The 12,670-nt window shown below is 43.3% G+C and overlaps 1 protein-coding gene across 2 annotated transcripts in view; it reads left to right on the forward strand.

Moving 5' to 3' along the window:
* The window catches only part of Ssl1 (general transcription factor IIH subunit 2 Ssl1), a 34,851-nt gene extending 22,254 nt beyond the window's left edge, over window positions 1-12,597 (forward strand). The window contains exons 9-15 of one of the 2 annotated variants that reach the window (XM_075685269.1): window positions 1,667-1,697; window positions 1,784-1,835; window positions 2,645-2,751; window positions 6,528-6,636; window positions 8,521-8,560; window positions 9,498-9,655; window positions 12,380-12,597. In XM_075685269.1, the coding sequence (XP_075541384.1) occupies window positions 1,667-1,697; window positions 1,784-1,835; window positions 2,645-2,751; window positions 6,528-6,636; window positions 8,521-8,560; window positions 9,498-9,620 (462 nt within the window). In that variant the 3' untranslated portion in view covers window positions 9,621-9,655; window positions 12,380-12,597. The remainder of the gene's footprint in view (window positions 1-1,666; window positions 1,698-1,783; window positions 1,836-2,644; window positions 2,752-6,527; window positions 6,637-8,520; window positions 8,561-9,497; window positions 9,656-12,379) is intronic. The other variant, XM_075685268.1, reaches the window with a different exon arrangement.
* Window positions 12,598-12,670: the final 73 nt, after the last annotated feature.

A 12,670-nucleotide genomic window follows, 5' to 3' on the forward strand; every position in this document is an offset into this window, starting at 1 on the left:
AAGCGTTGTTGCATTGTCCTTTACTCATTTTTGAATTCCCTGTGGCGATTTACAACTGGTCTCTTCCTGGGCAGTACACTTGGGTGGAAACAAAATCAATTCTGCATTTGAAGCATTTTTGCTTGTCTAACATAGTGCTCATGCTGTAAAAAACCATATAATTTTGTACTTCAGATAATATTTTTACAAAATAGTCATATACAGTATATTTTTGACTACTAAACCTTGCTTTCTTTTTCTCATTTGAACTCATAAGATTCTTTGCTTAAAGGGACACTAAAGGTTAATATTAAGTCAACGTGGACTGTTGAAATACCATCCCAGAAACCCCAAAATGCTTGTTTCGTGCGATGAAGAGACTTATTTTAAGAGAAAATGCATTCTGAAGCGTCCGCATACCTCTAGCGCAGTTCAAATCACCCGCCCTCCGATCGAGGAGTATTGACGTCATGGTCTCATAGTGACGTTGCGCCGTCGGTGAGTAAAACAGCTCCCGCAGATGGCACTACGGCTTTTCTGCACAAAACGCAAACGCATGGCCAGAAACAGAGCCGAGACAGAGCCGACAGCAGCGCGAAAGCGGAACTATGGTGGCTAGCGGAAGGGAAAGCGCATGACGATAAGCTGGTTCTTTATTTTATGACGCAAACTTCGACGCTCGTTACAATGGATGACCCTGACAACGACACATTAGCTCGCGATGCTCGGCTCTAGTTCAGCGATTTAAGCACTCATGAACGTGACCTGCTGTTGAGGGCTCGTGCTGCCAGCGTCGTTGCGTACTACTACGACGACGGCCTGCTTTGAAAGGCACTTCACGCGACTTCAGTAGGTCGGCGTTGAACTCGTAATCCTCTGGACAAAAGTGCAGCGAGCACGCTGCGTGATTTTTGGCTCTTTGCCAGCGCGCTGTGGCAGAGGTACGGCACTTAACCACTTCGAACGGAGAGGTTCACTCGTTGGCACACAGTGATAAGTAACACTGGATTCGCCGCTGCAACTGCCCTTGGCCAAGTTCCGCGGACCGTTCGCACATCCCATGACATCACATGGACGTGGCATTCTCGCCACTTGTTCCAAATGCAAGATTTGCGAGCCAGCAGGACCACCGCAGCACGACGCGATAAAGAAACAACTGAAACTCCAAAGCGCGCGCGGGGCAAAGTCAAGCGCGCAAAGTCGAGTGAAAACAAAACCTTTCGATCACCCATACTACTCAAGGTTAACGTCAAAATGTTATTTTTTTTCTTAGAATCGAATAGAAGTAGACAAGTAGCATTTTCTTCCATCTTATAATCTAATGAAATGATCTTTTTAATACGAGTTGTTGAGTACTAGTGACATAAATTATGATGAGGAGTGCTTTCGTCATCGGGCTAGTACCGGAATGTCGCTGGGGGGTCTCAAATCGTGTTGTGCGTTTACCTCAATTTCTCGGTTACTAAAGCTCTGTTTGCGATTATATTGACACCTTAGACGTTCTAGAGCATTGCTTTATCACTGTAACTTGACTTTCTGGTAACCTTTAGTGTCCCTTTAAGAATTTTTGCTTGTCTTCATTAAGTTCTGCCAAATATTAGAATTGCATATATTGAGGGGAGATGAAAAAGAATGATGTTGCATAAGTTGGCGCTGATTTTTACTAATCACACTCTTCTTGTTATAGGGCAATGCAGAGTCATCACTGATAAGAATGGGTAAGGTCACAACTATCAAGCGGCCATCTGCTTGTTATGAACATTGCTTCTTGGTGTGCTTGAAACGCATTTTGTCACTTTCTCAGGATTTCCTTACCACCGGACGGAGACTGAAGGCAAACCATCTCTTTGTTTCTGGTAAGCGTACCTTGTCTTGGAACAAAGTGGTAGTAATCTGTAGTGCTAGCCATGTTATCCTAGCCATGTGATTACACTTATGATTTGGTTGTCATGACGGATTTGTGCTTCCTTTGATACCGATCACTCTTTGTGAAATGCTTACCAATAACAGTGATTGGTATTGTCTACAACATGTTGTATCGAGTGTTGTTATTGATTGCATCGTATAGTATTCAAGGTCTACCACAGAGTTTTGTTTTCTGAGTGTTGTATTACATCATTGTTGCTGATTAACACAACCTTTGTATGATGCTAGCTGCTACTGTTTGCCGCAATTGTTCCAACCTCCATTTGTTTCTTGTGAGGAGGTCCCCCCAACAGTTCCTGCTTCGGGACCTCCGATGATGTATTTATACTCCACCTTGGCGTGTTTACACTCCACCTGTGTTTTACGTATCGTACTAATAAAAATAATTGGCAGTGAAAGTATATAGGATAACCTTGTATTCAACATTGTACCGATATGACTAAAGGATTTTCCAACTCTTTCATCGTATAGGTAAGGGTTCTCAAACTTGTGCCTGGCTGCGTATATGGCACAGATCTCCCTGTGGGATGCACTGTGACATGTTAGGCTAAGGGGTTGAAAGTGAGGAGTCTAGATAAGTTAGTCGAGAGGAGAAGAACACAGACAAGAGCTCTGTGGGTATATATTTGAGACTTCCGTTAAACATCAACTACAATGGATACTCACATATTAATGGCTCATGATTGACAGTCATGTCTGTAGATTTGGTTTAATAACTTGATTATGCATCTGTTGACAGCCACCTGGACAGTGAAAACCCTTCGGATGGACTGAGCAAGGGCGGCTACTTCTGTCCGCAGTGCAATGGAAAATACTGCTCTCTACCTGTGGAATGCAAAGTCTGCAGTAAGTTCAGGATACTACTGGATGAATTTTTCTCACATGTAGTCTGTGTTGGCAGAAGCAACATTCTGCACTGGCATCAAATACATACCTGCCAGCTCTCCCAAATTTTCCATAATCGTTAACAGATTCGGACTCATTCTACAATTTTACTATTGTTATGTCAAATTTTATAGAAAGTAAATTTGTGCACGAAAAAAATTCAGTCTTCAACCATTTCTCTGCAGTATTCCAATTGTGAAAAGACACCAAAGCAAGCTCAGGCTTGCTTGGAGCAGATTTATGTAGACAATTTTCTGAAGGAGGCGAAATCGGAACAACAGAATCATTGAAGAAGTGACTGTGAACTAAAAACAATGTATTACTTGTTGGTTTGTGCTGTCCCAAGCTTGCTACTGCTGGTGTTCCGTCAAGACGTAATTCATCACTAATAACATGTTATGTACACTGCAAAATGTAAGTGCTTAGAGCACACTTCAAAATAATGTTTGCTACTCCCTCCCTTCCAGTATTGCGTCCATGGGATTTTTAACAGTTTGAAAGCTTAACAGTTTGAAAGTTTGGTAATTAAATTATCAGGTATGATAATTAATATCTTTCCTTCTACAATAGGCCCTTATGAAATCTGATTAATTGAAAAGAGACCTTGAAGCTACTTCATAGAGTGCTGTCCTGTCCTTGTATAAGTCCGAGACTGTGGTTGTAATCGCTTTATGAGCATGGATTGCAGAGTAGTTGGAGTTAGCGTTAACACCAACCGTGGTGTTTTACTACCTGTGTTAAGCTTTTGCAGACCCAAGTTTGGTTATAGTAGACCATAATGTGTGCTAAGAGTTTCGTTTTGCCAGCTTCCTGTAGGCAGTGTAGAAGTAATCTGAATGCTTTGTCTGCTAATAATCATTCACCTGACAAGGTCATGTAATGTGTGCAAAAAGTGACAAATTCTTAAATGGTGCAGAATTATCTAAAAAGTGTCAAAGCTCTTGTTATGTTATTGCTGGTATTTGCTTTTGGGGCTGCTTTCATGTTGTTCCTGGATTAGTTTGCTTTATTGATGGCAAAGTCATACTACCTATGCCAGTGAGCGTGATATGGGAACCAACCCTGGCCAGAAGGCGCTACGGCACATTTAGTGTCCTACTAAAATATTCTGATGCCATCCGATAGCTACACCATGAAAATGGTAGGACTCGCCTCTGTATCAACATCTGATAGTGCCCGACGTCTCTGGCCATACTCTGTCTCTTGCAATGCACGTCTCAAAGAGCGATTCTATGTTCGTCGAAGCCGATGTAAAGTCAGGTCAGATGCTGGACACATGGACCTCAAGAACAGCAGGGAACTTGCTGATGTGAAATCTAAACATGTCCAACTAAAAACTGTTTTCTATACCTACTAAGCTTTGTGTGTTGGCACTGCTGTTGGCACGCAAAGTTTATGTAATGGTTGCCTATTATAAAGGCTTGTACAGTGTACGGATAAGTGATTGGCATAGTCCAATAGAAGTAGAATAAAAGGTAGACCAGTATAGTCATCCCATTGCCTCGCTATACGCGTAGTGCACTGCCTATAGAAGCACCACTGATAGCCACCTAGCGGGCGCTTCCAACAGTATGCTCGGGAGCAGTAGCAGACGACAACCCTTTGCAGCAAGGATGGCTGAAATTTACAGTTGCAATTTCTCCGTTGTTCGGGTGCCTGATCGCTTCTTCTGCAGTGACAGCTGTAGGGAAGACGCTGGCCTCTGTGGGAGCAGGTATAAACACGATGTTACCAGTGTTTCAGACAACCCAGTCCACATACGTGCTAGGTGCGGCCCGCAGACAAACACCATGAACCCCATTTACATGAAGTGGAGCTCATGTTAACTAGCCGCTAAATTTTGTTGAGTGATGCAATGTCTCGATAATACTTTTTATTAAATTCTACCCTTGCCGCCATGCTGCTGCTGTACCTCAATAATAAGCACCCGTCGTTAATGCAGACTTATATCTCAAACAAATCCGCAAGGTGCGATGTCTGCATATGCCGTTATGATCTTTCTGCCGATGAATACATGTGACATCGCCAAATAAGTGCAGTCAAAGTCGCCTCAAGAAGAGTAATTGCGAATTTATTGATGGAAACGCGTACACTAGTCAAGGAAGTTACCAGATGCACGGGTTAATAAGAGCGCATGTTAGCGCTATACCGCCGATGCAATTCTGCTGCAGACGCCGATGAACTGCCGTTCCCGCTGCAGTTTTTGCAATTTTAAATTCCCTGAGAGAGCTGCTTGGAAACGTACTAAGCTAAAGTCTGACCAACGTTTCACTACTTTTTTTTAATGTTACTAGAGAGAGATGGGACACAATATATTTAAAGGCAGAGCAGTGCCAGTCAAAGTAGATGAGCGCTGGCGGCAAGGCCGGGTTTAGTCCTCTGCGGCATAAGCATAATAAGAAAGAATTCAGTTGAGTACAAAATTCGCATGCAAAAAGGGACTACGTTGTGAAACAAACAAATCACTCGGCTTGGTAAGTCTTCTCAGGCAGCATCGAGGTGTGATGACTTCCTAAACGTGACGTAAACTTTTGAGTGAAAATGGAACAAAATACCATATGCAGCAACTACTAGCAATTCTCATCCTGAACTACCTATTTTCTAAGGACACTTCCCAAGAAACACAATGTCTAAGATGCCCTCAGGTGAAAGACTAAAGCTGTTAAAGAAGCAGTTGCTTGGTATCATTCCGATAAGACAAAGCGTGATTTAGACCCTTTACCAACGAGGCAGGGTGAAAACCTCACACCTCAAAAAAATCAACAATAGTTATGCATGAAGCAACAGTTCGTCATGCGTGAAGCCACACATAAGATAGATGCAAAAACATGAAGTGCACAACAGCTAGTGCGAGGATTTACCAGGCCGCATAAAACCAACAATTTCAGTTCTTGCAAGCTTCAGTACCGTTAACACACAACACAATGCATTCATGCAGTCGTTCTACCTAGCTAGCGCAACGTGGTAAAGTGGAAAACAGTAGAAGTAGCAAACGGCATTCAGAACTTTAGCGAAATGCCTTTAAACCGCATGCTGCACTGTAGATGAACTTCGTCGCTTGCCTGTCTAAATATGATCGATTGTAAAAAACACCAACAAGACAAAGGAAAGGACGAGAACAAGAAATTTCCCGCTGAATGGCGGCGATCCATCATTACCGTTGCTCTCGCTAATGAGGCTTTCTGAGTAATGATTAGAACCGTATCGCTGGCACGTTTTTGCCGGTATTGGAGCCCTCTGCCGTGCAAGAATTCTTCTTCGACATTCTTTGAAGCCTTGGCTACCCCACACATGTGAAGGGCGTTGCTTATTTTGCTCTGAAAACGTGAATAAGATAGAGAAGCACGATCAATGACGCAGCAAACAACGGCGCGTGGCTGGCTGCTTTCCTGAGGTCAATGTCAAGCCCTTCCCAAGGCCAATGGTGTGTCCATCGGCGCGCACTACGCGCAGAGCTCTCTAGTTAGCTTTGGTATGTTGCCTTTTAGAGCCACAATTCCCTTTTTTAGTACAATGATGCATTCTTTAATTTTGTTCAGACAGTGAGAGAAGAAAACTAAATGCTGTCTTGCAGTTTTCTTGTTCTTTCTGTGTGACCTGTTTACATAGTTTCTTTTGCATCAAGAAGGCTGTTCGCGTGCAACCTCTGCTCAAATTATAATTTGTAGTCGCTTCCTGTTCAGTACGCTTACATAATGCTAAAAAAAAAGAACCTGTCATATTTTCTTCCTGTGCAGACTTGACTTTGGTGTCGGCACCGCACCTTGCACGTTCCTACCACCATCTTTTTGCCCTGGAGGCCTTTGAAGAGGTACCCTGGGACTCGCTACCAGCAGACACACCTGTGTAAGTTTTTCCTCGTGACTCAGCATTTTATTTACTGTCGAGCGAAGCTTTCTCAGAGAACCCTCCTGAACTTCCCTGGCCGTGGCTGCTGTTGCTGGTGTCTTGCAAAATAGGCACGTGCCTCAAGTCGCATAGCATGTGTGCGTGAGGCCATGTGCTCGCTCCAGTTTCCGTTAGGCCGTGGACTCAGGAATAAAACAGGAAAAGTAATTGCCAATGTTACCTCTCTTTTTCGTGTTGTACTACTCTCAGCGTTCATCTGTCCTCACCATTCTTCCCTCGACAAACGTCACCTCTTCACCCATGTGACGTCACTGCGTCGATGTCTTGCCTTCACGTGAACTGCTGTTTGCATTTCAGCTTAGATTGCTAAGCATGAACATAAGCGTTGCAAAAGTTTACTTGTTGCGTAGATGACAATAAAGACAATTATAGTAGAACCTCGTTCATACATTTCTAAAGAAGAATGCAGAAAAAAGAACATACCATAAAGAAGAAAGCGCACGATCGGAAATTGTTAAAAAATTGATAGGCTCAACTGTAACTGAAAGCTACATCATGGGAAGCATTGCACTAATCGTTGCAGTGTGAGACGCCCACGCAAGAAAAGCTGTTGGGGCTCGACTGGCATCGTGGCACACATTGTTATTTTTACGCCTTCGATAAGCTTGTGTCTGTGCTCCTCGAATTCAGCCTGGGTCAGCAGCTTCTTCGAGCAGGGCATATTGGCGGGAAGTTTTGACTCGCTCACTCGGCTTGAGTCGTTGCGGCATGAGATGTGGACACGTGTTGAGCTGTTAGGGCCCAAGCAACCCTGAAGTGCACATTGTCGTTTTCTTATTGCGTAGTAATGAGAAACAGAAGCGAACTCTAGCTGGTGGGCAGCACCAGAATGCGATGCCGCCAGAGCAATACATGATTATCCCTTTGTGCTGCCTGGAACAGGGAACGTCAGGACGTTTTGATTATGGCCTGATAAAAGTCTGCAGTATGCTTCCCATGGCACTACGGCCCATGTGCCGTGAAGCAGGTAAATGAAGATGCTTAACTCAATAGGGTTGGCAGCGATATCTGTGAATGCGATGTGCGACGACCTTGGAGGAGATGATGTGTTTCAGGAATAAGAAAATTGGTGCACACCAGCGTTTTCACATGAAACGGCTGGGCGAGTGTGGTGAGGAAGCTGCAGCGGCAGGCGGCTACTGCTCTCAGTCGCATGCACCTCATGCCTTTCTTTGTTTACGTGGGATCTAGTGGCTGGAAAATCCCAGTTTGAGAATCTGCTGAACGTGCTGATCACGTTTTCCGGGATCATATGAAGCAGGAAAAAAATAAGCATAAGTGTATTGCTTCATTTTTAGTTCTCGATTGTGAACATTGGCACTGGCAAATCGTACATAATGGGATCATATCTACAAGGCTCCACTTTATATGCATCGCATTTAGTTTTGCAGCATTGAAGTAACCGCTTCAACAAATTCCAACATCTGTGTTAAATTGGCTTAATTTTTTTGTTTGTGACCATTGTTATTTCATAATGACTGTGGCATTCTACTGCAACGATGTTGAGTAGTAGACTGGATTTCAAGCCACGGTGGCCATGATCTGACGTGTTCGACTTGGTCGGGTGATTGCGGCTGGAGGTCTGTCACCGATCATACAAGCTCGACGGGCCTTCAAGTTAATCTGTAGTCCTCACCTGCAACATTCTCTTAGGTGTAGCTTTGAAGCAGGGAGATCAGTCAGAACTTTCCTTTTTTTTCTTCTTCTTTTTTGTAGAATTTCAGCATTTTGCGCTTTGCTCAGAATAGTAGCATCGATAGTTTGTCAGAGCCCTGTGTTGCTGGCTTATTTACTATAATAACCTGACCTTTCTGTTTCCAGAATCTGCTCTTCCTGTCAATTGACCATATCAGACAAACATGTAAGTGTTGGGGCATCTGTAATCTGCTCTGAAATCATAGAATGTTACACATTGTGTACATCTTTTATCACATGACTGAACTTGTGGCAGCTCAAGTGCATTGATCTCGCTAAAAATGTCTGTATTCATGAGTTACATCTAACAAAGACTCTGGTCTCATGCATACAGCTAAAACCGTGTTTTTAGCTGAAGAATCGGAAGACCCTGCTGTGGCGAAAAGTAATGCTTATCTCATGATACATACAGTATGTACATTATAAAAAAGTTCGGGCCGCTTTCTGTGACCAACGATTCTGCTGTCCTTTATTAAGCCTTGTTGAACCGCTGATGCTTCAAAAAAAAAAAGATAGTCATCTTGCCTGTAGATCAGAGTATTCTGCGTGCACAGTTGAAAACTACTAGAGGCAAACTTCTAGTGAATGATGGCATATGATTTCAAGTGTGCAAATTGTGAAAGTAACCTGTTATGAAGTTTCTGCTCGTCATTCGACCAGCTGCCTCTATACAATATTTAAAAGAAAAAAATATACGAAGCAATTAATTTTCAAAGTCATCTGTATTTGCCACTTTAACACATAGGAAGTTCTTAGCACATATGGGTCTGAAATTTTTTATGTTGATTCCAGTTGCATTTGTTTGCATTATAGATGCATACGGGGGATAAATAAATATTGCAAACAGCTGACTGCAAAAGTTTGTAGTGTTAAAGTTCTGGCTCCCCCTAATTTATTTGCTCTCACAGAGCGAACAATACTAAAGATCGAAATTGTAACTCTGCTAACTATTGTGGTTTGTCTTTTTGTTTGTCATATGTTGCACTGACTCAATGGGTTTCTGTCGTGCTCTGGATGCGACACCTAATGGTGCATTTAGGTGATGACTGAAATGTCTGCAAATTAATTCCTTCACTTGCGGTCTTCCCCATGTTCTCCTCTAGGTATACCGTTGTGTGAAGTGCAAGGAAAACTTCTGCCTAGAGTGTGATCTTTTCATTCACGACTCGCTGCATACTTGCCCAGGGTGTGCAAGCAGGTTGCCACCACCCGAGACACCCTCCTGACATTGACTAAGGGTTCCCAAAGGAGTAGTGTGAGTGTGTGTGTCCTTGCACATCACATTTCAGTACTGAGGGGCTCATTTATTGATTGGCTTATTGACTGACAGATTGATTTATTGTCTGAATCATCGACTGAAGGACGATTGCATTGATTTACAGATTGTTTGACTGACTGCCATATTGATTGATTGACTCTTAGGCTGATTGACATGTTGTTTGATTGGCTGAATGATTTGGTTTAACATCCCAGAGGTAACACCAGGGCTGTGGGAGACACTATTGTGTAGAGGTCTCTGGAAAAGTTTTGACCATCTGGGATCTTTTAGTGCACCTACGAAAAATTTATTTTTAGTCAGCTTGGGCATCATCATCCTGAAATCGTCGAAATCCTCCTCGAAATCAATCACCTTGATACTGATTGATTTCGAGGAGTGATCTGGTTGGTTGGGCAATTTTGATGCAGGCTTATGGAAAAACTAAACAGTGAAAACAAAAAGGGACAACAGAGGCTCAAGCCAGCCCTGACTTGCAGCTTTAATTATGTATTTAGGAACTACAGCAACTGCTTACATATTCAAGATATCAGGCTTACCTGCTACAAGCTGGGGACAGTACAACATAAGGGACATAAAAAAAAAGTGTGGGTTGCTTTAATGGCTGGCGCAGTACACAAGCCTTTACTGTGTAGGAAAGTATGATGTACATTGGGCACATGTGCATCTAGGCACTTGTTTTTTCTGTTGTTTCTAATGTGGTGCAACTCCATGACTGAGCCATCACACTTCTTTATGACAGTATTAAAGTCTGTTCTATCAGAGAATTATGTGAACCATACTAGGACTTGCTCATCAACTTGAAATGCTTTGAATCCAGTTCGTTTTTGTTGAAAGAATGAATCATGGGTCCAGTTTATGAAGCCCTTTCTTTCTTTTGTGCAGCCCGCAAAATGATCGTACACTCTAAGGAAAGTTTGTACCCCATAGGGCCTATCTTGTTTTTAAACAATAATCAGCTGTCTTGCTTTCATTTCCTTTCTTGAAAACTCTGCACTCATGCTTTTTTTTTTTTTGTCAAAAATGCTATGTCACGTTGATGATGTGTATTTCGTTGTTCGTGACCTGGAAGTACTACTTATGTGCGCAGCATTAAAGAAAGGAAAGGTATGCAAACCAGATGACACTTATTGTTTGGGGACAAGTTGAGCCACAAAAGCTGCAAACGTTTCTTAGAGCGTTGCATGTCTGTAACCCAAAGATTGTCAGAAAACAAACTACTACAGGGTGCGATAAGCAGCATGTAGGTATCATTTGAGCAAATAGCTTTTTATGCGCAAGCGCAAGAAGCCAGCTAGTGATATCAGTAGTGTCTGTCTGAAGCCACGAAGCAAGTGCGCTGAGGAAAGTGTGAAGGAGCACACTGAATGCGCTGCAATGTAACGCCACCTAGAGGAATGTGTAGGTAACGTTGAGCGAAGTTGGGAGAAGCGTCGCAGAGAGTAACGTAGGCAGGAGTGCTGGGTTGACCTCTTTGGCAGTTGCTACAGGTTTTCTTTGCGAGGCATGCGTACCTGGTTCGTCTCGTGATAACATCGTCCTCGCGCGCCGTATGCTATGTGTGCGAGTGAAAGCATGCGATGGTGAGCCAGCGATGGTGGCTCAATCTCACGTGCGCAAGGGGAGGAAGTGCACCGTATTCCGTTGCACGCATGGCACTGGGGGAGGGGAGGGAGGGGGGCATTGTACTACGGCTACACGCAGTCGCACGGGCATTATCTTGAAAGCGTGAAGGTCACATTGCTCGCTGCTGCTGCCACAATTCCTCACGCCAGTGTCTTGACAGCGAGTGTCCATCCGTGGTCATCGAATGTGAAGTGTTCACGTTTCCCTGTGCGCACTGACACCATACTAGATAATTTAGATAGTAAGCGAATCTTTACAACGGGGTGCTCTGCTCCAGCAGTTACTGCATATGGCGCGGCCGTTCCTCCTTCACTGTGTCCGTGTGCGCTTCCAATCAACCATGAAGTAAGAGCACTCCCGAAGAAAAGGTTCCACATTCTCAACCACATAAGTTTAAGCTGAAGGAGAGAAAACATTAACATCTTACTACAACAGCAAAGTAAAACAAAATAAACCACCGAACATTAAATTTTGATTGCATTTCTACTTTTCATTTCCGTGTTTGGGTGGGCATGAAACTGTTAGACAGGGAAGCTATGCCGATTAAGGTATCATTTCCGACCAACCAAAAGCATTGTCAAATGCTACTGGAATATTTGCCACAGTAACATAAGTGCAGAAGCTCCACTCCTGTAGCTTTCAATGATACAGTATGTTATCTGTGTGTGTACCATGTTTACCATTCTTATACCACATTTTTCAACAAAAGTCATTGTTCCTTAAAGCCACCTGTTGTTGCACAACTGCAACTCCAGTTTATAAAGACACTGTGTCTTTTATACTGACTCATAAACTGTAAGATTAGCATTTAAATCTTAGTTATTTGACCATTTCTAATTAGCTAGATAGACCAACCACAAAAAATACCAGCTCCTCCGAATGGCTCCTTACAGCATAGAAGTTCCACCCAAATAGATGGCTTATACTGTTTTTAAAAAGCTTGCCGTATGTCAGCTGGAACACAAAGCGTAGTATTAGCAGTGTGATATGGCTGCACTGTGCCTGTGTACCAGGCAGACTAATTCTCTGGGTCACGAGGCAACACATTAATGTAATTAGTGCTACAATTCTCTGCAATTCCAGCATCTGAATTCATCCCTCGCCGGCATTCGTGACGCATTAACCATCTGGCTTCCTGGCAGAACTGTCTAGTAGAGCTGCCTGGCGTTACGGTTCTGATCATCAGCTGCATCTGGTTCAAGCCGAGGCCCATGGCCGAGGAGAGGCAGCGCCGCACTGTTTCTGTTATTGTCATGTTGACACTTAAACATGCCATTAAAACCTGATTTTGTTAGCAGTACTGTACGTTCACTGTTTTTCGGCATTCGGCACGCTATAGTTAGTGACAAGTCATGAGCACAGCTGCAAACGCCC

The sequence above is a fragment of the Dermacentor variabilis genome, chromosome 3, assembly GCF_050947875.1.
Source record: "Dermacentor variabilis isolate Ectoservices chromosome 3, ASM5094787v1, whole genome shotgun sequence".
Taxonomy (NCBI): domain Eukaryota; kingdom Metazoa; phylum Arthropoda; class Arachnida; order Ixodida; family Ixodidae; genus Dermacentor; species Dermacentor variabilis.